Source organism: Halichoerus grypus, chromosome 11, assembly GCF_964656455.1.
Source record: "Halichoerus grypus chromosome 11, mHalGry1.hap1.1, whole genome shotgun sequence".
Taxonomy (NCBI): domain Eukaryota; kingdom Metazoa; phylum Chordata; class Mammalia; order Carnivora; family Phocidae; genus Halichoerus; species Halichoerus grypus.
Window position 1 is genome coordinate 5,895,023 of NC_135722.1, and position 19,653 is coordinate 5,914,675.

Sequence of the window (19,653 nt, forward strand, 5' to 3'; positions counted from 1 at the left end):
GCAAGAGGATTAATGATGACTTTGTTGAAAGCAGCTGCAGAGGAATAGAAGTTATATTGCGTTGGACTAAATCAATTGCATCAGTACTCATCCGTCTCCTTCACTCACCATCTGGCTCTGCACTGATGTCTTCCAGATGTGCATCGTAAGTCCAGGTCCCCACTTTGAGCTGCACACCCGGATACCATTGACTATTCAGAATGTCCACTTGATTGGTTCAAAGGTATCTCAAACCCAGCAGGTTCCAAGACCTACTACATTCTCCCCACCCAAACCTGGTCTTCCCCCAGTGCACCTCATCTCAGCAAATGGTACCTCCAGTCTTCCAGCTGCACGATCCATCCATGACAAACCTTTCCCCACCCTGTATCTAAGTCATCATCACGTCTTGTCAATTCTTTCTACCTATGTGTTCCTCTATCCTCACTGCCAACAGTCACATTCAAGCTACCATCTTCTCTCTCATCTAAACCACAGTGGTAGCCTCCTCACTGGTTTCTCACGTCAATGGGCACACCCCTCCATTCCCCACACAGCAGCTGGAGTCATCTTTTTTTTTTAATTATGTTATGTTAATCACCATACATTACATCATTAGTTTTGGAGTCATCTTTTTAAAATACATAGTTGGGGGCACCTGGGTGGCTCAGTCATTAAGTGTCTGCCTTCAGCTCAGGTTGTGATCCCAGGGTCCTGGGATCGAACCCTGCATCGGGCTCCCTGCTCAGCAGGAAGCCTGCTTCTCCCTCTCCCACTCCCCCTGCTTGTGTTCCGTCTCTCGCTCTTGCTGTCTCTCTTTCAAATAAATAAATAAAATAGTATTTTAAATAAATAAATAAATAAATAAAATACATAGGTGATCACTTCACTTCTTTGCTTCAAATCCTTCAATAGTTTCCCAGGGCTCCAAAGGTGAAAACCAAAATTCTTTAAATGACCTGGAAAGCCCTGCATGATCTAGCCCTTGCCGATTTTCCCAGCCAGAATTTACCACACATTCCCTCTTGCTCTCTGTTTTCCCTCCCACTGCCCTTCTCTCCATTTCCTACATACATCATGCATCCTTCTGCTTCAGGCCTGGCATCCACACGCTCTGTGTTTCTGTAGCTAAGAATGTGGTTCAAGTGCCAGACGTCTGGGTTAAAATTCCCAGCCCTACCCAAGCCTGGTTAAATGACCCTGGGCGTGACACTTCATCTCTCTATGCCTCCATTTTTTCTTCTGTGAAATGAGGTTAATATTTACCTGTCAGTTTTTACAAGAATGAAATGAAATAACATGCATAAAGTATTAAAAATATAGTCCCCAATTAGTGTTAGTTACCACTACTATCATCCCCCATTCTCAGCCTAGTTAACACTTCTCTTATGTCAGATCTCAGCTCAAATGATCTAAGGGAGGTCTTCCTTGACAGCCCCCAACAAGATTATGACTCTCTGTTAGATTCTCACCTAGCATCCTGAAACTTTCATTCATTATAATTTGTGATTACGTATCTAAGGGGTTATTTTATTAATGTCTGTCAACCCTACCAGAATATAAGCTCCAAGAAGATAGAGACTGTCCATGTTATTCGCCATTAGATCCCCAGATCCCAGCATGGTGCCTGACACATAAGCCAGACAGTTTTTGTTTGTTTGTTTGTTTGTTTGTTTGTTTAAGATTTATTTATTTGAGAGAGAGAGAGCTCCAGGGAAGGGCAGAGGGAGAGAGAGAGAATCTCAAGCAGACTCTGTGGAATGCGGAGCCTGAAACAGGGCTCAATCCCAGGACCCGGAGATCATGACCTGAGCCAAAACCAAGAGTTGGACCCTCAACCTACTGTGCCACCGAGGAAAAAGTTTTTAAAGGTAGTGGAGCCAATGCGTTCAAATCACTCAAGAAGGTTGTGATCATAAAGAGTAAGGGCAAGACATGGAGGAGGATCAGGGTCTCTCACTTGTTTTTTAAGCTGGCAGATACTTTAGCATGTTCAAATGCTGATGGGAAGGAGCCAGAAGAGAGGGAACTCACCAGAATGACTGGGAGCCACGAGACTGCAGGAGGGGTTGGCACTTCGTGCAGAAGCCAGAAGAACCATTCTCAGGAGAGACACCTCTTCCATGGTACAGGAATGAGAGATGAACATTCCGCTACCTCTGTAGGTTTGGTGGCATGAAGTGCTACCAAGACCTTTCCATGAATCTTGGTAACATAAGTAGCAAATCTGGATTCTCTGAGAAGCTCAGCACAGTTGGTGGATTTCATTCCATTCACTTCTGCAACTCACATAAAAAGGAAGCAGACTTTTTTTTCTTCATCATTGACTATACTGATGTACTACAGAGCAAAATAACAAGTTGCCAAAGCAACTGAAACCAGTGATCTCAGTGTTCTCTTTATCCAGCATGCTTCCTCCCCAAATTGGGAAATAGTATGGTAAAATGATAGTGTGTAAAATAACAATGGCTGACACTGGTTGAGGGCTTACTATGTGCCAGGCACCGTTCCAGTACTTTACCTGCAATAACTCATCTGATCCCCACCTTATGATACCATTTTGCAGGTGAGCAAACTGAATCCCAGAAAGGTTAAGTAACTTGCCCAAGGTCAACAGCAAGTAGGTGGCAAAACCACTTTTAAACCCAAAGAGTCTGACTCCAAAATAGTTGCCTTTAACCACTCCGTTATACTCTCTCTAGCAGAAGGGAAAGAACATACTAGGAATTGGAAGACCTGACGTCTCCACCATGAACTAACTCTGAACTTGGGCATTCACTTAGGTGTCTGAACATCAGTTTGCTCATCAAGAAAATGAGAATGATAATGTTTACCCTATAAGGCTTTTTAAAGGATTATGAAATGCTAAAAATGGGAAATACTGTAGAAAAGATCTTATTAGTATGCTGCCCATAACACCTAATACCCTTGTCTTCTGAACTGGGTCACAATCCCATAGCTGTTGTGGAGACCCTTGGTTCCCATACCAGTACAGCAGCAGCCGGTTGGGTGTTCTGGCTCCTTTGGGAGATCAGCTGATTGTCACCCCAACAGCTTTAACATCCCTGACCAAGTCTCTTTGATGACCAAAAACATACCTCATTTCCCCCTTCCCCCTGAAGACACTCCTACCCTTGGAAACAGTTGCAGCTTATGCCCTCACTTCTTTGATTCCATTGCTGGAAGGAGTGACTGTTTAAAAATAAGTAATAAATAGCCCAAATTGTAGCTACTGGTGAGGTACATCCCAGAAGATCAAGCTCCAGTTCAGTGGTGGAATCACTGTTCCAGGTTAGTGGTAGAATCAGACTATCAGAGCTAGAAAAGAGGTTCAAGGTCATCTTTTCGTGCAACTCCCTGATACCCCTGTCAACCCATTTTATAGATTAGGAAAACCAAGGCCAGGTAGGTGAGATGATAAAACCAGATAGGATTGGTAGCAGGGCTTTTTTTTCTTTTTCTTCCTTGAAAATGTTTTCAAATAAATTTAAAACAAATAATTTCACCTTGCCAAAATCATAACTGGAAAGTACTTCAATCACAAATTTGTTTCACTAAGTGTGCCTTTTCAGAAAGGAGCAAAATCCTACAACTTCATTACCCATAAATAAATAAAACCTTACACGCAATAATTCATGCAAAGCCTATTCTTCTCATTGCCCTTACTTAGCCATTTCAGGCATTTCCCTGTTGGAAATAGGCCCACATCTTCAGGAACAGAATAATCTAATGGTTAAATTCTGATTGTTTTGTACAAAGCCCAATCTATTATAACTAGTTCATCTGCGAGCTTAGTCTCCTAGTCTGAAAGATCAGTACCTACCTCTTAGAGCTGGAAAGTGGGGTGGGAGGTCACATGGGATAATGCACTTTTAATACCCAGCTGACACTTTATAACTTCATTATTATTTGAGCATAATTTTTTTCTCTCTCAAGCAGATAGCAGTTCACCTTGCTTAAGGACCTAAGACCTTCGACCACTCAGATGCTACTAAAGCAAGGAGAAACCCAGCTGTGCCAGGCCTAGAAATGTCCACCCCCACCCCCACTCCCTTTTAAGACAGTGAGTAGGCCAGAATTCTCCTGGTTGATAAATGAGAGGAGCTGAGAAGGAGCAGAGAGAAGCTGCAGTGATGACTATTCCGAGAATCTGATCTGCGAGCAGGCGAATCTCCACCACGTATACCATGGAGACGCTTTGGGAAAGAGAGCCGGCCTACCTGCCTGAAGAAGGATGCTCGAGAGAGGGGATGGATGAGAGAATCGCTTAAAGGGAGATGAACTGGAGGTGCCCAAAGAGGAAAATTTGAAAAGGAAAACAGAGGCCGAATTTTGGGAAACCTGGGCGGTGAGTGCCGTTAAAGGAAGGATTGCGTGTCTCGGGGATACAGATTTTGGAGGAAAGCAGGAGTAGGGACAAAGGTGGGGGTCCTCAAACTGCGGAGCCCGAGCCCCGCAAGCTGTGGGGGGTACCCAGATAGCCCAGGGTTGACCGGAAGACGGCATTATGGGGGGCACACACACGGAAAGTGGCGGGGGTCGGGAGCTGGCCCCAGAGCGGCCGCCGCGTTAGCCCCGGGGAAGGTCAGCGACCCCGGGCCGGGGAGCTGTGCGGAGAACTGAGAGGGGCCGCGGTTGCCATGGCGCCGGGCGGGGAGGGGGTGATTCGGGCCCCGCCCCGAGCCCCGCGGGGCCGCCGGCTCCAGATGGTCCCGGGCCTCCCGCGGGAGCCGGCGGCCTGCGGCAGGGGGAGGCTATTGTCCTCCTTCCGCGGCGCCGCAGTCCCGCCGCTCGCGCCCGCGCGCCGCCACGCGCCCCGCCGCCGCCGGCCCCGCGCGCCCCCCGCGCCGCTCGCGCCCCGTGACAGCGCCCGCCGCCGCTCGCCGTGCGCCCCGCCGCCGCCCGGCCACCCGCCGCCGCCCGCAACCGCCCCTCGCGGCCGGGCTGCGGGCGCGGCGACGACCGGTGCGCCCCCGCCCGCCGCACTCCCGCCTGCCCGGCCGGCGCTCCGCACCGAGGTAGGTGCCGGCGCCCGGGCCCGCTTTGTCCCGGCGGCGGGGCGGCGCGCTTTGTGCGGCCGCGTGCGGGCGGCGGGGTTGGGGTCGGGGTCGGGGGTCGGGGTCGGGGCCGGGGCCGGGGCCGGCCGGCCGGGGGAGCCCGGGAGAGAGGATGCGGCGCCTGGCCCTCGCTCCCGCCGGTCCCGGGGACAGGATGGAGAGTCATGTGCCGGCCACCCAGGTACCGGGGTGAGGGTCGAGGCGTGGGGAACGCGGGCCTTTCCGGAGCGGAGAGAAAGAAGAGTCTTGCAAGAGTTGGGGCTGACAAACGCGTTGAGGGATCGGGTCGGCTGTGCTCCGAGCGTGTCTGACAGCGCCGGCTGTTCCGGTCGCCGCGGCTCCTCCGCCGACCGGCCGGCGCGGATCGAGGTGCTGCGGACGCGCCCGGCTGCCGCTCGGGAGCTTGTTGGGAGCTTCCCTCTGGAGCCGAGGGGGCTCCTCCTCGCCTCTTTGGTAGCTAGCTCCATGCTCTCCTTTATGCTTTCTCACAGTGTGTGTGAGAGGGGACACGGCTGGCTGTGGTGACCAGAACATTGGCAGAGGGAGAATGAAGCCCCTTCGGGCGGTGGGGAAGGAGCGGCGTAAGGTGTTTCTGTGGCCGGGACGTCCAGATGGCTTAGAGTCCGCCCCGCACAGAACTACCGGGCAAGGCCTCCTCGCTGGGGTGTTCCAACTCCAGCACCACGGTGGGCATTTACTGTCCACTCTGGCGCGGGACGACTTTACCCCATTGACCCCATGGCGTTGCATGCATGCTCGGCTGCGCTGCGGGTTTGTCCCTTTCCTAACCTGCTGCATGCTGTCTCCGTGGGTTGCCTCTCAGCCGCCCTCCTCCTCTCCCTCTCCCTGGAGCGACCACAATTCTAGCTCTGGGGAGCCGGTCGGTTCAGGCAGGCATGGGCAGGGTATTCACAAACCAGTTCTCCTTGAAGGTGAAAGGGCCAGAGTGAGTTCCAAATATGTGTCTTGGTGTCGGGTGCTGGACCAACCTCCTGGCCAATTCAGAAGAGGAAAGGTTTAGAGAGGGAAAAGTTAATATGGATCTTAGATTTGTCCCTTGGAGAAACTGATGTAAACCAGCCGGTACAGGCTTGGGGGAGGGGCATAGCAAGGGAGTGAAAATTAGTCTGAATAATTGTGCCCTGAGTGGAGGATTCCAAAGAAGATCAAACAAAAATTCAGTGCCACTCTTCAGCCCGGTCCTTAAGTTCCACGGAGGAGAGTGCCTGCTTTTCACCAGGAATACAGCATTGAGGGAAATGGTTTAGGGTTTGTTTCTCCACAAGGGTCTCTGATTGCCCTGAGTGCATCTTTCTTTTGCCCTCCTAGGAGCCCTGAGTTTATTTGTGATCCCTTTCTCCTTTTATGTCTCTGCCACCCCACTTATACTTTGAGTCAAATAAGATTTTTACTTGGCCAAGGTCCCCATTTCTTCTCATCTATTATTCATCCTGCTGTCATTTGTTCAACTCTACCGCCCCCCCCCATAGTATCTCCAGCCATATCATCGTCCTTCCACACATCTGTGATTCACCTGTGTCAGGGCATCAGCTCTATTTGTCTCATTAGATCTAGAGTCCACTCCATCTTCATTTCCTCTCTCATCGCCTGAGGCTTCTGGCTCTTTGTGGGTCTTGCGGTTTCTCAGAGAAGTTATATTTTGAATTTAGCATTGGATAGAGCCTGAACCCACCCAGAAGCTAACCTCGGGTCACACTCACCCCCAAAACTTCATGTCTCTTCACGCCTCATAGCCCCTCTAACCAATTCTACCGCTCCTCTATCTTTGGACAACAGTGCCCTCAAAGTGTCATCCCCAAACCAGTACTTTAGTATCCTCTGGGAACAAGTTAGAAATGCAAATTTCTGGGCTCCACCCCAGATCTACTGAATCAGAAACCCTGGGGCAGGGGGGTGGTGCGGGGAGCAGGGCCCAGTGGTCTGTGTTTTAATAGCCTTCCAGGTCATTGTAATTCATGCAAGTTTGAGAATCCCTGATCCTGAACTGTAGAGTTTAACCCTGAGAGTGCTCCAACAGAGTGTCTTCTCCAATCCCGTTTTTATTCTTTCCTTGCGTTTTTCTCCAGCTCTAAGAAAGACAGTAATTTGCTGGCAAAAAAAAAGAAACAGGAAAAAAGAATTATGGTCAAGTCCTTCACTATTTCTTTACCGAATACCTATTGTACCGGGCTTGGAAAAGACAAACTTGAGTAAGACACAGCCCTTGTCCTCAATGGGTTAACAATGGAGCAAGCAGAGAGACACATAAACAACTAAATGTAATACAATGTGATGGGGGCAATAATAGCCGCTATCAGAAGTGCTGTGGGAGCGCAGAGGGAGGGAACAGTCAACTCTCTCTGAGGGAGGTAAAGAATTCATCAGGAGCAGGATGTGGCCAGAGGAGGAATTAGGGTACAAGACAGGCTCTAGCTGGGGGATAAGATTTCTAGCCTGCCTGCCAGCTAAAACAGGAGGAAAGGGGCAGTGGGGCACCTGCCCTTGAGGATCCCCCCCCCCCAGGCTGAACAGAGTCTGCATCCAGCAGCACGCGGGTGGAGAATCGAGCAGGACCCCCAGGCTTGCAGCTGGTGGGAGTTGGCTTTATTCTAGCGTGAAAACGTAAGCTACTTGGGCCTGGCCTCGAGGTCAGTGGCTAAGAATAAGGTGCCGGTGAAACTGTAATCTGGATTAGCGGCTGTGCCGTCCTCTTGCCAGAGTTTGGGAATCCACGGGGAGAATAAGGTTGAGGATTCTCCAGCGTACAGAGAGACAAGGGGTCATGAGGCTGCTGGACAGGCAGACTAAGGAAATGTGAGTATGGAGACCCAGATCATAGGTGAGGAATGATATACTCAGTGAAGGAACCCAGAGCCGGATCTATGTAAAGAAACTCCATAGAGAACTATAGGAATCTAGAGATGGCAGCAGGAACAGAGAACACAGAGTATTGTCCAAAAGGCCAGGGACTGCAGAGCCCAAATGCTTGTAAACCAAAACTAAGAGACCCTCAGAACCATGGCACTGAACACCACCAGAGAGCACCGTTCACATGCAAGTCCATGGGAACAAACTCCTTGGAGTCCCAACATGTGGCCCTATAGAGATCCATGATCTAAGGACACCAGTGCCATCTTGGTTCCTTATCTATATGATGGCATCCCTGGGAACTCTGGACACAAAGCATGTGTGTCAAAATTTGATTTGGCCAAAGGAACATTTAAGTGGCTGCATTTTTATTTGGGAGGAGGGGAGATTCCAACTCTATACTTTCTCCCCCAAATTATAGGATTCCATGGAGACACTCTAACAGCCAGACCTCATTGGGAGGTCTGGATCCCAGGCCTGGGTCCCAGTAGGGGAGGACCAGGTTGGATCACTGAAAGGAAGCCAGAATAATACATGTTTAGGTGTTGTGCCGTTTATGGGGTCCCAAGGACACACAGTGGTTTGGAGACAGAGTAAGACAGTCTGCCTCTTTAAGTGTCTGCTCTTTGTGGAGTACTAAGATATAAAGGAGGATTTGAAAACCTCAGAGGTCTTCAGGGCCCCGGCAGTTAACAAAAATACGTGACATGGCTGGGAAGGAGACAAAAGGGAATGGTGGGGTCTGTGGAGAACTGGAAAGTGCAGGCCCACCTAAGGGAATCCAAAATCAGTTGGGTCTTTTTGTTTGTTTGTTTTTGTTTTCTTTAGTTTTATTTGTTTAAGTAATCTCTATACTCAACGTGGGGCTCGAACTCATGACCCCGAGATCAAGAGTCACACACTCTTCTGACTGAGCCAGCCAAGCACCCCCAAAATCAGTTATTTTTAAGCAGTTTATTGGCCATAGGCCTGGGGTCTGGCTTTAGTAGGTCTGCAACTCCTAATGAAAGGAAAAGGAGTTATGGAAACAGAAGGCTTGAGGGTATCGTATGTAGGAGTTTTTGTGGGGAGGTCTATGTAGAGAGAGTGTGAGTGCTGGAAATGTCAACCCCAGAGCTAAGTGCGAGAGAGCATGGCTACTGGCGAGGAAGCCTGGATCTGTAGGGCTGAGAGAAACGGGATTGGTACCGGTCTTGGGGCTTGGCTGCTTCCCTGTTCAGTGCCTGCCAGTATTAGGTGACTCTAGCTCAGGTCACACCTTGCCCACAGCACTCTTTGCTCAGGGTGGCTCAATTCCGCCCTATAATTTATTTTTATATAAATATTTACAGAGCAAATACAAAGAATCTGTTGGGGATTAAGAGAAATGATGGATTTTAAAGGAGAAAGTGTCCCAGGCTAGTGGAAATTAAGCTCTCTTTCCTTTTACAGGGAATGCAAAACCCAGTCTAGGAACCTTAGACCTTAGCTCCCTCACACCTCATGAATGCTACTCCCAGGGAAATCCCTGTGCCTGATTTCTCTTTGAGAGAAAGGGGAGGTGCAAACAATCCTGGCTTCCTGTGGGTCAGGTTCAGGTTCGGCTTCATGGAACCAGTTAATGACAGAAGCCAAGTTCTGCTTTTGTGTGCCCAGGGGAATACACCTCCCTACCCACCCACAACTCACCACCCATCCCTTCTTCTTTCCCTGAACCACACGCGAGTTTCTCTTGTCTACCTTTCCAGAACCAGAGACTGCCAAGATCATAGCCTCCACCCTAGGAAGTAGTGCTAAGGGTTAAAATGTTTTTGTGTTTGTACCAGGAAAACGAGAAATGCAGAATTGGGGTTCTAATAAAGTTGCAGACCCAGCACCCTCCGTTCCCTTGAATGGCTGTTGAATGCTGAATTACACAAGAAATTAGACAGCAGAGGGTTTTTTTAATCCCTAGCAGCTCATCTGAAGCTCATCTGTTAGTTTTGAGAAGGACAGAGTTTGCATAACGTAGAGTCCTGAGTAGTGCTGGCAAGCATATGTGGTCCTAATTTCCCTAGCCTGGACCCTAGAAGGGAGCCACGGGTGCTGATCTCTCCCAGGGAGCTCTGAAGGGCTCCAGGATTTTCGAGGAACATGTAAATGCTGTGATTAAGAGCTTGTTCCCCAAAGTCAGAAAGAACCTCTCTTCAAAACCCAGCTCTGCTCCTTCCAGCCACATGACCTTGAACCATGACTTAACTTTCATGGTGCGGCTTCCTCCTCTATGAATGGGGATGACAATGAACCCTTGCCCCATAGGGGTTGTGATGAGGTGATGCACGTACATAGCAGGGCCACGTATCACAGCGGACATTTATCCAGCACCTATTAGGTATTCCCTGTAACAAACAAAAGGAAACAAAGGGGGAGAGAACCATACTGTGTCCTCCTCTGAACTCCTGGGCACTTTGTCTATACTCACCTAAGAGCACATCACAGGCTTCCTGGTGTATCATAAATGTATCTCAGCTGGAGAGCAGGATTAGGGTCTTTTCATCTCAAATCACCTACTGGGTATAGGAGGTTGTCTTGTGTGGAGTGGGAGCTCAGAACAGTTTGTGGAACCAGGAAATGAAAGCACTCCAGTTTATACTCATTATTGCCCATGGGGTCCCACGTCTGCTTCCTGCGTTACCCTGGTTTGCATACTGCCCTCCCGAGCCATGCTGTTAGCCATCGCCATTTTCAGCCCCCAGCTTTGCCCACTGTCCCCCCTGGAGCCCTTCCTCTCTGCCACAACACTCTGAGACATTCCTGCCTTCCTGTCTCACTCCTTGTTCATCTCTTGGGTTCCTGTCCCTCTGCTTCCCCACCACAGCTTCCCCTCTCCCACTAGGGGCTGATCTCTGTTGACTGAGAAACCAACCACAGCCTTTGGCCCTCAGGAGAGTGAAGCAGATCTAAGGCAAGAGGAGAGAAGGACATGGTAAGTAGTGGGCTCAGTGGTCCTGAGATGCCCCTCACCAGCCACGTTCCCCCTTGCAGGAGGAGGAGGCCACCTACCACCATGAGCAGCACCCTGTCACCCACAGACTTCGACAGCTTGGAGATCCAGGGCCAGTACAGTGACATCAACAACCGCTGGGACCTGCCCGACTCAGACTGGGACAATGACAGCAGCTCAGCCCGCCTCTTTGAGAGGTCTCGAATTAAGGCCCTGGCAGGTGAGGTCAGGGGAGGGCCAGGGGAGATGCTGAGGAGGGAGAGAAGTTTGTCGGGGAGAGTCCTCCAACTTCGTGGGAAGACCAGCTTTCTTTCTAAGCTGCCAGCTAATCCAGATTACCCCATCAAGCTCCTGGTCCCCAACTGCAGTGCCAAGAACAAACTTCATACAATCCAGAATGTTCTCCAGCTTCCCTTCCCCCAAGCACAGGACTCAGCTCTGTTCCCCTCTGTCCCTGAGTCATGGTCCTTAACTCTTTTCCATTTAGTACGGCCATCTCCACCCATCTCTCCCTTACCTTTCATCCCCCTGTTGGGTCTTCCTTGGCTTTCTCTGTCACCTCTCACACCTGTTCTCTGTCCCAGTCCATTATCCTCCCCTCTCCCTCCCCACCTGTTCTTTCCACCTGCCGCCTGTTCCTTCCATTATTTCATCTACCTGTTCCCGGAAGCAGGTTCCCTCCACCCGCCGCTGGTTTCTGCACCACCCATTCTCCCGGGTTTGCTCTCAACCCACCTCAGCCTCTGCCCTCCCCTACGGCCTGGGCTCTTCCCTCAGCTCTTCTGAGCACAAACAAACCCGTCTGACGGGCCTCCCTGCGTTCCGGGGAGGAATTGTCATGGCAACAAGAGAGCAGCTGCCACCTGACACCACCAGCGGCTGGCGTGGGGCTGAGTCACCCACACACCCTAAGGCCACCCACCCCGTCTGGCTTCCCTCCTCCTCCATCCCACCTTTATCTCTTCCACCGACCTACTGGCCTCCCAGCCCCACGCAGTGGGAGAGGCCGCATCTACTCCCCCCCCAACGTAGGCAGTGCCCCCAGCATGAGTGGGTGGCCTCCCGGAAGAAGGGAGACACTGAGGGGGTGGTTCCCAAACCGGGCAGCACTTTTTACAGGATCACCCAGGGACATTTTTACAAATACACATTCCCAAGCCCCCTCCTAGACACACTGAATTAGGATCTTTGGACCTATGGTCCAGAAATCAGGATTTTTAAAAAGCTCTCCAGCTCATTCTTTTCAGGCAGCACAGCATCCGAGGACCCTTGTGTGGTGGCCTTAGCTCTGGGAACCCCTTACTGTGTATTTTCTCTTTGCCCTTCTGGTTGAGTCTTCAGGCTGGCCTGTGAAATACTCATATCAGTGTTTCTATAGACGAGAGGACACAGAACAGTGGGTTGTGGACAATGTCACCTCTGTGCGGAGAAGTTTCCCTGGCACCCTGGTTTTGGATGCATGCTGCCTCCAGAACTGTCATGATGTCTGTACACATGCCACATGCCACCCAGGACTGTCCCCGTGTTTGTGCACATGTGACACATGCCACCTTGAGCTGCCATTTCTCCACCACCAGACTGGGCTCTCCTGGAGGCATGTCTGTGTGGGCTTAACCTAGCACTGCACATGGCACCAGTAGGTGCCAGATAAATAATGAATGAAGACAGGAGAGAGGCAAGAGTAGGCTGTAAGGGACATGAGCTGAAGCCCAGAGAGAGGTGGGAAGAGAATCTGGCAGATGTGGCAGCAGCAGCGGGATGCACTGGGGCCCTGGGATGGCCTGGCTGAGGAGGGCCTGGTGAGCCCAGCGGCAGGAAAGGGGCCGGAACTGGAGGTGGTGACAAACAAGTGGGGGAAGATTGGAACACCAATTCACAGATAAGAGAACTTAAGCAAGCGCCTAGCAGAGTGCCGGGCACCTACGGAGCTGGTTTCTCCTCCTCAAGGATTTCTCTTTCTCTGCTCTCCGAGCTGGGGATCAAAGCTCAGGTCCTGAAGGGGGCACCTCCCGCAGTCACCCCAAGAGGGGCCATCCTTGTCCCACCCGCAGCCCTTCGGGAAGCAGGAGTTGGCTTTGGGGGCCCACGCTGAGCAGCTGGGGGCCCGGAGGGCCGATCAGCCGGGCATCGGCAGTTCCTGCTCGCCCCGCAGGGCCGGGCCAGCCGCCGCCGGCCGCGCTCCGCCTCCCGCCCCTCCCCCGGCACCGTCCGACCTGTTTGTCGGGAGCCGCCTCCGTCTGCTCCCGCCGCCGCCAGGTGTGCTCTGCCGACTGGCCCCCGAGCTCGGGCGCTCCGTTTCCCCCGCGCTCCGCGACACGTTCCCCGCCTTTGAACCGACTCCCCGCCGGGAGCGCAGGCGCTCGGGACCCGGGGCTCCGGGGGCGGCGGGGGGCGGACCCGTGGCGCCCGGCGCGGGCAGGGCATGGACGGCGGGCCCCGGGCCGCGTGAGAGGCTGCGGGCGGCATGAATGGGAACGGGGTGAGCCGGCCGCACGGGCCCGGCCTCAACGGCGCGGGCGACTTTTACTATGAGGCGGTGGAAGGGGCTCAGAGCCCGGGGGACCTCCTGCTGTCGCCAGCCGCCTTCATCAACCCCGCTCAGTACGCCAGCGTGCTGGAAGGCCGCTTCAAACAGCTGCAAGGTGAGCGGCCGACCAGAGGGGCCCCGGGGACGGAGGGGCCCCGGGCCGGAGGGGCCGGAGCGAAGCACGCCGAGTGGGACACGGTCCGTGCTCGGCCGTCTGTGCTCGGAGACGGTGTGCGCAGGGAGTCGTTACAAGAGGCCGGGAAACACATGGGTGCTGACAGAGACGGGAAAGGCTTGGGCCCCCCCCCCCCCGAAGAAGGGACAGTGAGCGTGGTGGCAGCGCCCGTGTCAGCACACGGGGAGGCACGGAGGCGCGGAGCGTTTGGAGGTGAAGCACCTGCTAGGATAGCTGTTAGGAGAGAGGGCCGTCAGCCGGGAGGCCGAGCCACCCAGGGCTTGTCCCTGTCACCCTGGGTTTCTGAGTGGGTGTCTAAACGTGTGTGAGGAGCAGTGTGTGTGTGGAATCCAGGGAGTGTGTCAAAGGGAGTTGGTGCAGAGAGGCTCAGATGCAGAGCAGGCGTGTGTTCATCCTGGCCCCCGTATTTCCGTGTATTTGGGACCCACTGTGTTTTGGGGCGGGGGGATGTGTCTGTGGGTGTTGTGGACACCTTGTAAAGTCATGCTTTATTTCTGGTCCTTGGCTTTGCCCCATTTTCTCCTAGCTGCCACCGATTCTGTCTTCCTCTCTTATTCCACCTGTGGGCCAAAATGGCCTCACCCCAGTGCGCCTGACATCAGGGCGGTCTTCACCAATCCAGTAAGGCCACTGCTCTGGGCAATCCCCAGCTCAGGCAAGGGGGCCTGGAGACCCTGAAAGGAGGTCCACAGAGCAGGGGTCTGCTGGTGCCGTTGTTACAACCCAGAGGTTGTACAAGAGTTGGAGGTAAGAGAGACAGGAATAGACGTGGGTGTGTCGTTATGTTTTATGGGTGAGGTGCACAGGAATGTGAAATTCAGGGATGAGTCTTTTCGGTTTCTGAGACGCTGGTGCTGAGAAGGAAACAAAAGTGACTCTTCAGGCCCCAGCCACTTGGATTGGGTCCTTGCACTGGGCTTCTCTGGGGAAAACGGGCAGAAATCCGAACGGCCCGAGCAGCTTCCAATGGCCTGGGCCTCTTCCCTCACTTTGTCATTTATAACGTCTAAAATTTTAATTTTTCCGTGGAACCTAAAAAGCATGCGCCCATCAGCAGCCTCTCCTGTGGACCAGCCAGCAAGGCTTTTCCTCACTTTCTCTCAGATCTGTGCCTAACTCTGCCTGTTTTATCCCCACTGTGTTTCTGGGCTCAGTGTTTTCCCTATTCCCAACTTTCAAGATTGTTTTCCTTCTTAGCATTGGAATGCTGATGTCCCGGGACTGGATCCCATTGTAACCAATTGAATGAACCCACCCCAGAAGTAGAGGAGCCCGTCTTTTCTTTAAATTATCCCAGGAGAGCAAGCTGACTCAGGAGGCTTAGACCCTCTATAATATCGTGTCCTTCTAATGACCACTTGGAAAAGCTGCTGGTTTAATTTAAGTCCACGCCCTGTCCGTCAGCAGAGAGAACAGCCACACCTCCTGCTGCTCCTGAGCAGCTCTGGGTCTTTCCTTCAGGTCAGATGGTGCCTGGATAACTGTAACTCACCAAAGAGTAACTCATCACGTGTGCCAGGCATCTTACGTACATTGTCTCGTTTCATCAACAGTCACGGGTTGAAGTAGAAAGTCAAGTAGTATGCCCGTTTTACAGATGAGGACAGCGAGGCTCTGGTGAAGTAACAGTGTCTCTCCACTGTTAAAGGACAGCCATGATCCCAGACCCCAACCCTTCCCCACACGTCTCACTGCTTCTAATTTCTTTCATCCTTTCTTCTCAAAGCTTGTTTGCTCTTTTTTCTTTCTTTCTTTCTTTTTTTTTTTAAAGATTTTATTTATTTATTTGAGAGAGAGAGAATGAGAGAGAGCACATGAGAAGGGGGAGGGTCAGACGGAGAAGCAGACTCCCCGCCGAGCAGGGAGCCCGATGCGGGACTTGACCCAGGGACTCCAGGATCATGACCTGAGCTGAAGGCAGTTGCTTAACCAACTGAGCCACCCAGGCGCCCTGCTCTTTTTTCTTTTTTACCTTATGAGCTCATTCCAATTTCTTTATTCCCTGCTTTTTAAGTTAGGGATTTTCGTCTTAGGCAGCTTCCTTCCCCTCCTCCTTCCCAGATCTCACTTCTGGGCTCTCAAGCATCCCCCAGCCCCCCAATCCCATCAACTGGTGTTTAGAAGCAGGTGCACTGTACTTGAAGGACAGAAATGACCCCATGTTGCCACCGCAGATGAGCGAGAAGCCGTACAGAAGAAAACCTTCACCAAGTGGGTGAACTCGCACCTGGCCCGGGTGACGTGCCGGGTGGGAGACCTTTACAGTGACCTCCGGGATGGACGTAACCTCCTGAGGCTCCTCGAGGTGCTCTCGGGAGAGACACTGGTGAGCTATGGTTACAGAAGGAGGAGGGAGCCCAAGAAACAGTGGTCAGGGGGACAAGCTGGGAGCTGCCCTTAGAAGAGTGACGGCACAGAGTGGGAAGCAGTTGGCTGCCCTCTCCTCAGAGGATGGTTTCATTTTGAGAGGCTTTGCTGCCTGGATTAAATAGGAGCATTGCTTCACGAAGACAGGAACAGTGGCCCCATTGAAAACACTTCTTTTCCCACCCACTCTGGGTGCAATTAATTCCCTTGGGAATCTTAATCTGCTCAAGCCTCCTCTGGAACCTCAGCTTTGGCTCTGTGAACTTTGGCCCAGCCTTGAGGGCTGTGCCTGTGTTCCTGAGTGGGGTCACGGGGAAGGTGTGCAGAGCAGGGCCTTGAGAAGGCTAAGGGAAGGAGGAGGAGGCCCATGGTCCCATGTCATTTTGTCTCCTATCCCTCAACAGCCAAAGCCCACGAAAGGCCGAATGCGGATCCACTGTCTGGAGAATGTGGACAAGGCTCTGCAGTTCCTGAAGGAGCAGAAAGTACACTTGGAAAACATGGGCTCCCATGACATTGTGGACGGAAACCACCGTCTGACCCTTGGGCTGGTCTGGACCATCATCCTTCGGTTCCAGGTAGCCTGGCAGAGCGTCACGCAGAGTGTCCTTCACACATCGGTGCCGTACCGCAAACGGGCACCGCTGGTCCACGGCGTGACTGATAAAAACACAGAGGGTCTAGAACCTTGTATAGCAGTTTACGGTTGCTGTGACATCCAGGCAGCAGACCTGGAGACCCTCCTCCTTACACAGGGTAGAGACCAGTGTGGGTGTTGTCATACTTCTGTGGCAGGTTCCCTGTGGCCTGGTCTGTTTACTGGCCACATGTGGTAGGACCACACATTGGTCCACAAGGGACTGGAGATTTTACAAACTGGACCGACCTTCACCCCTGAGAGTTTGAGAACCGCACTTGGAGCCTGATCATTGGTCCACCTCTGCCTCAAACTCTGCTTGCCTCCCTAAAACAGTCCCCCTACTGCTTCTTATGCTCTGAGCATAAGTAGCCCATTGTCCTCATGCCATCACAACTCTTCCAGTTGTCCCCTTCCTCCTTGGGTGTAACCTGTCCTGCTTCTCTCAGCCCCGAGCAGAGCTCCATCAGCACCCCCTTGGAAACCCAGCTCTCAGGCATGCTCACCCGTCCACTCGCAGCTCCCCACCCGGAGGAGCCAGCATCCTTCGCTTTGAGGCGCTTCCACTCTTCTGACTTCTGACCACATCCTGCTGCCTCAAATCCTTTTGAACCGATGTTTTGTGGTCCCTAGCCCAGGAGGAGAGGTCCCCCGGCTCTGTCCCGGCACCCCTCTTACAGGAGTCTCGAGCAGTTTCCTGCTATGTCTCACGGAGTATCTCCAATAACTCCAGGAGCCCCTGTTCAGGGAGTGAGGATCTTCCTTCTTTCCTTCTTAGATCCAAGACATCAGCGTGGAAACAGAAGACAACAAGGAGAAGAAGTCGGCCAAGGATGCCCTACTGCTGTGGTGCCAGATGAAGACTGCGGGGTGAGGCTGCCCGGGGACCGTGGCCTTGGAGGGTTGGATGCACCGAGGCTGTGCGGTAAAGGAGGGATGGGCTCCCGGAACCACAAGCTGGGGATCCATCCTTGAGTCACAGACCAGGGCTAGGCCCTACTCCCCGTTCTTCCCGGTCTCCGGTTACAGGTATCCCAATGTGAACGTGCACAACTTCACCACCAGCTGGAGGGACGGGCTGGCCTTCAACGCCATCGTGCACAAGCACCGGTGAGGAGCCGCTGGCCGGGCTCGGGGCCCTGGCGCGCAGGCGCCTAGATGGACCGTGAGCTGGGCTCCACGGCAGTTATGGGAGGCGAACATTCAGAGAAGGGCCAGGATGTGGGGGCATCACGCTGCACAGAGGGCTGTGATGGGACCCACGGGGGTGGGAGCAGTGGGTGTGGGTTTGGGGTGCCTGGTTCAGGACAAAATGGAGTTGGTGACAGGGATAAAGACAGGGGTGGCTTTACTTTTCCTCTTTAGGAGCTCATGCGCTCCTGATACCTTCTACATTGCCTCCCCTCGCAGGCCGGATCTGCTGGATTTTGAGTCGCTGAGGAAGTGCAATGCACACTACAACCTGCAAAATGCGTTCAATCTGGCCGAGAAGGAGCTGGGGCTCACAAAGCTGCTGGATCCCGAAGGTGGGGCAGAGTGCTGTAAAGAAGATGCTGTGGGATAGAGACAGAGGCAGATGAGTGGGTGTCGGGCTGAGGGTGGGGGGCTGGGGGGAGGTGAACACTAATGGGTACGGAGTTTCCTTTGGGGGTGATGGAAATGTTCTGGAGTAGATCGTGGTGAGGGCTGCACAACTTTGTGAATGTACCGAAAACCGCTGACTAGTCTCCTGTAAAAGGGTGAATTTTATGTGAAAATTATATCCCCCCCCCCTGCAAAAAAAAGCTGTAGGAAGAGGGGCAGCCCTGTGGCAGAAAGAGCCCTCGAATGTGGTTCTAGGCCAGCCCCACCATGGAGCAGCTCTGTGACTTAGAGCCGGTCGCTTAGCCTCTCTGTGGCTCATTTTCCTCGTCTCTAAAATGAGAAGATTGGTCCCTGTGGTCTCTAAGGGCCCTTCTCACTCTAAAATTCTAGGGTTCTAAATTAAGCTGCATGACCCCGAGATCTCACCCCACTCTGGCCTTACGGTCAGCGGGCCCTGCTTACTGACCCCTGTGGTTCTGATCTTAATGCTGGTGAGACTGGCAGGAGCCCCTGGGCTTTTATTTTGGACCTGGCCCTGCACTCGACATGCTTCACTCAACTCAATCCTCACAACACCCCCTGGAAATCAAGGCCATGATTAATAGTCCTCAGTTTATGGAAGAGAAGATGGGGACCTATCCAAGGGTTAAGTGACTTTCCCGAGGTCGTACAGCGGGTGGAGCCGAGATCCAAACTCCAGACCTGTTTCCTCAGCCACTTCTCGGGGAGAGCAGTCTTGGTGCCGCCAGAAACGGGAGGCAGAGAAGGGCCAAGGGGCTTCCCTGCTGGAAACGCTCCATCCTAAGCTCACTGGGCAGACTTGGGTCTCGGTTATTTTCTCCCTGTTTGCCATCCCACCGTAGCCCCATCTCAGTCCAGAGTGACACACGTCAGCCATCTAGCGATGGAAGTCAGGCAAACATAGGTTCCTGGGACAGCATTTGAGAGGCACAGTTATGATAAAGAACATTTTAAGTAAAGCGAAGTCTCCTGTAACTTTATGACATGACTTCAATGGGTCCTTCTTGCCTGTGGGCTTTCAGAGGGGGTCACAAGGGCTTCCAGCCCTATAGTCTTCCCGCCCTATAGTCTTCCCTGTAGGTAGGATGGAATCTGCCTGGGCGTAGAACCCAGGCATTTCAAGTCCCAGCCTTGGTCTTTGTGGTAGAAGCTGATTTGCCTGAAGGACACTCACCTCCTTGGATTCGCAGCTGAACTTTGGGATTGAGGTCAGAAATAGCCATGACCATGCCCCAAGATGGCCCTGAGAACTGCTGGGGCTTGCTGGGCCTGTCTCTCTGAACATCCCGGCTTCGGGAAGCTTAGTTTGTATCTCCCATCTTGCTGCCCCTGAATCCACTGATTTCTTAGACATCTTTCCAGCCTCTAAGTACAAGATCCATCCCCAAACGGGAATACTGTTTCTTTTCTTGCCTTTCCTGCCCTCGACAGTAATTTTGGTCTCCATTGGAAATA

The 19,653-nt window shown here is 52.6% G+C and overlaps 1 protein-coding gene across 4 annotated transcripts in view; it reads left to right on the forward strand.

Moving 5' to 3' along the window:
- Nucleotides 1-4,046: 4,046 nt before the first annotated feature.
- SPTBN2 (spectrin beta, non-erythrocytic 2) overlaps nucleotides 4,047-19,653 on the forward strand; it is a 37,011-nt gene continuing 21,404 nt past the window's right edge. Inside the window, exons 1-7 of one of the 4 annotated variants that reach the window (XM_036121484.2) lie at nucleotides 4,047-4,327; nucleotides 10,908-11,086; nucleotides 15,764-15,915; nucleotides 16,361-16,534; nucleotides 17,372-17,463; nucleotides 17,623-17,703; nucleotides 18,004-18,119. In XM_036121484.2, the coding sequence (XP_035977377.1) occupies nucleotides 10,930-11,086; nucleotides 15,764-15,915; nucleotides 16,361-16,534; nucleotides 17,372-17,463; nucleotides 17,623-17,703; nucleotides 18,004-18,119 (772 nt within the window). In that variant the 5' untranslated portion in view covers nucleotides 4,047-4,327; nucleotides 10,908-10,929. Of the gene's footprint in view, nucleotides 4,328-4,890; nucleotides 4,998-5,115; nucleotides 5,218-10,907; nucleotides 11,087-13,116; nucleotides 13,509-15,763; nucleotides 15,916-16,360; nucleotides 16,535-17,371; nucleotides 17,464-17,622; nucleotides 17,704-18,003; nucleotides 18,120-19,653 lie in introns of those variants that run through there. The other 3 variants (XM_036121485.2, XM_036121482.2, XM_036121483.2) reach the window with 3 other exon arrangements.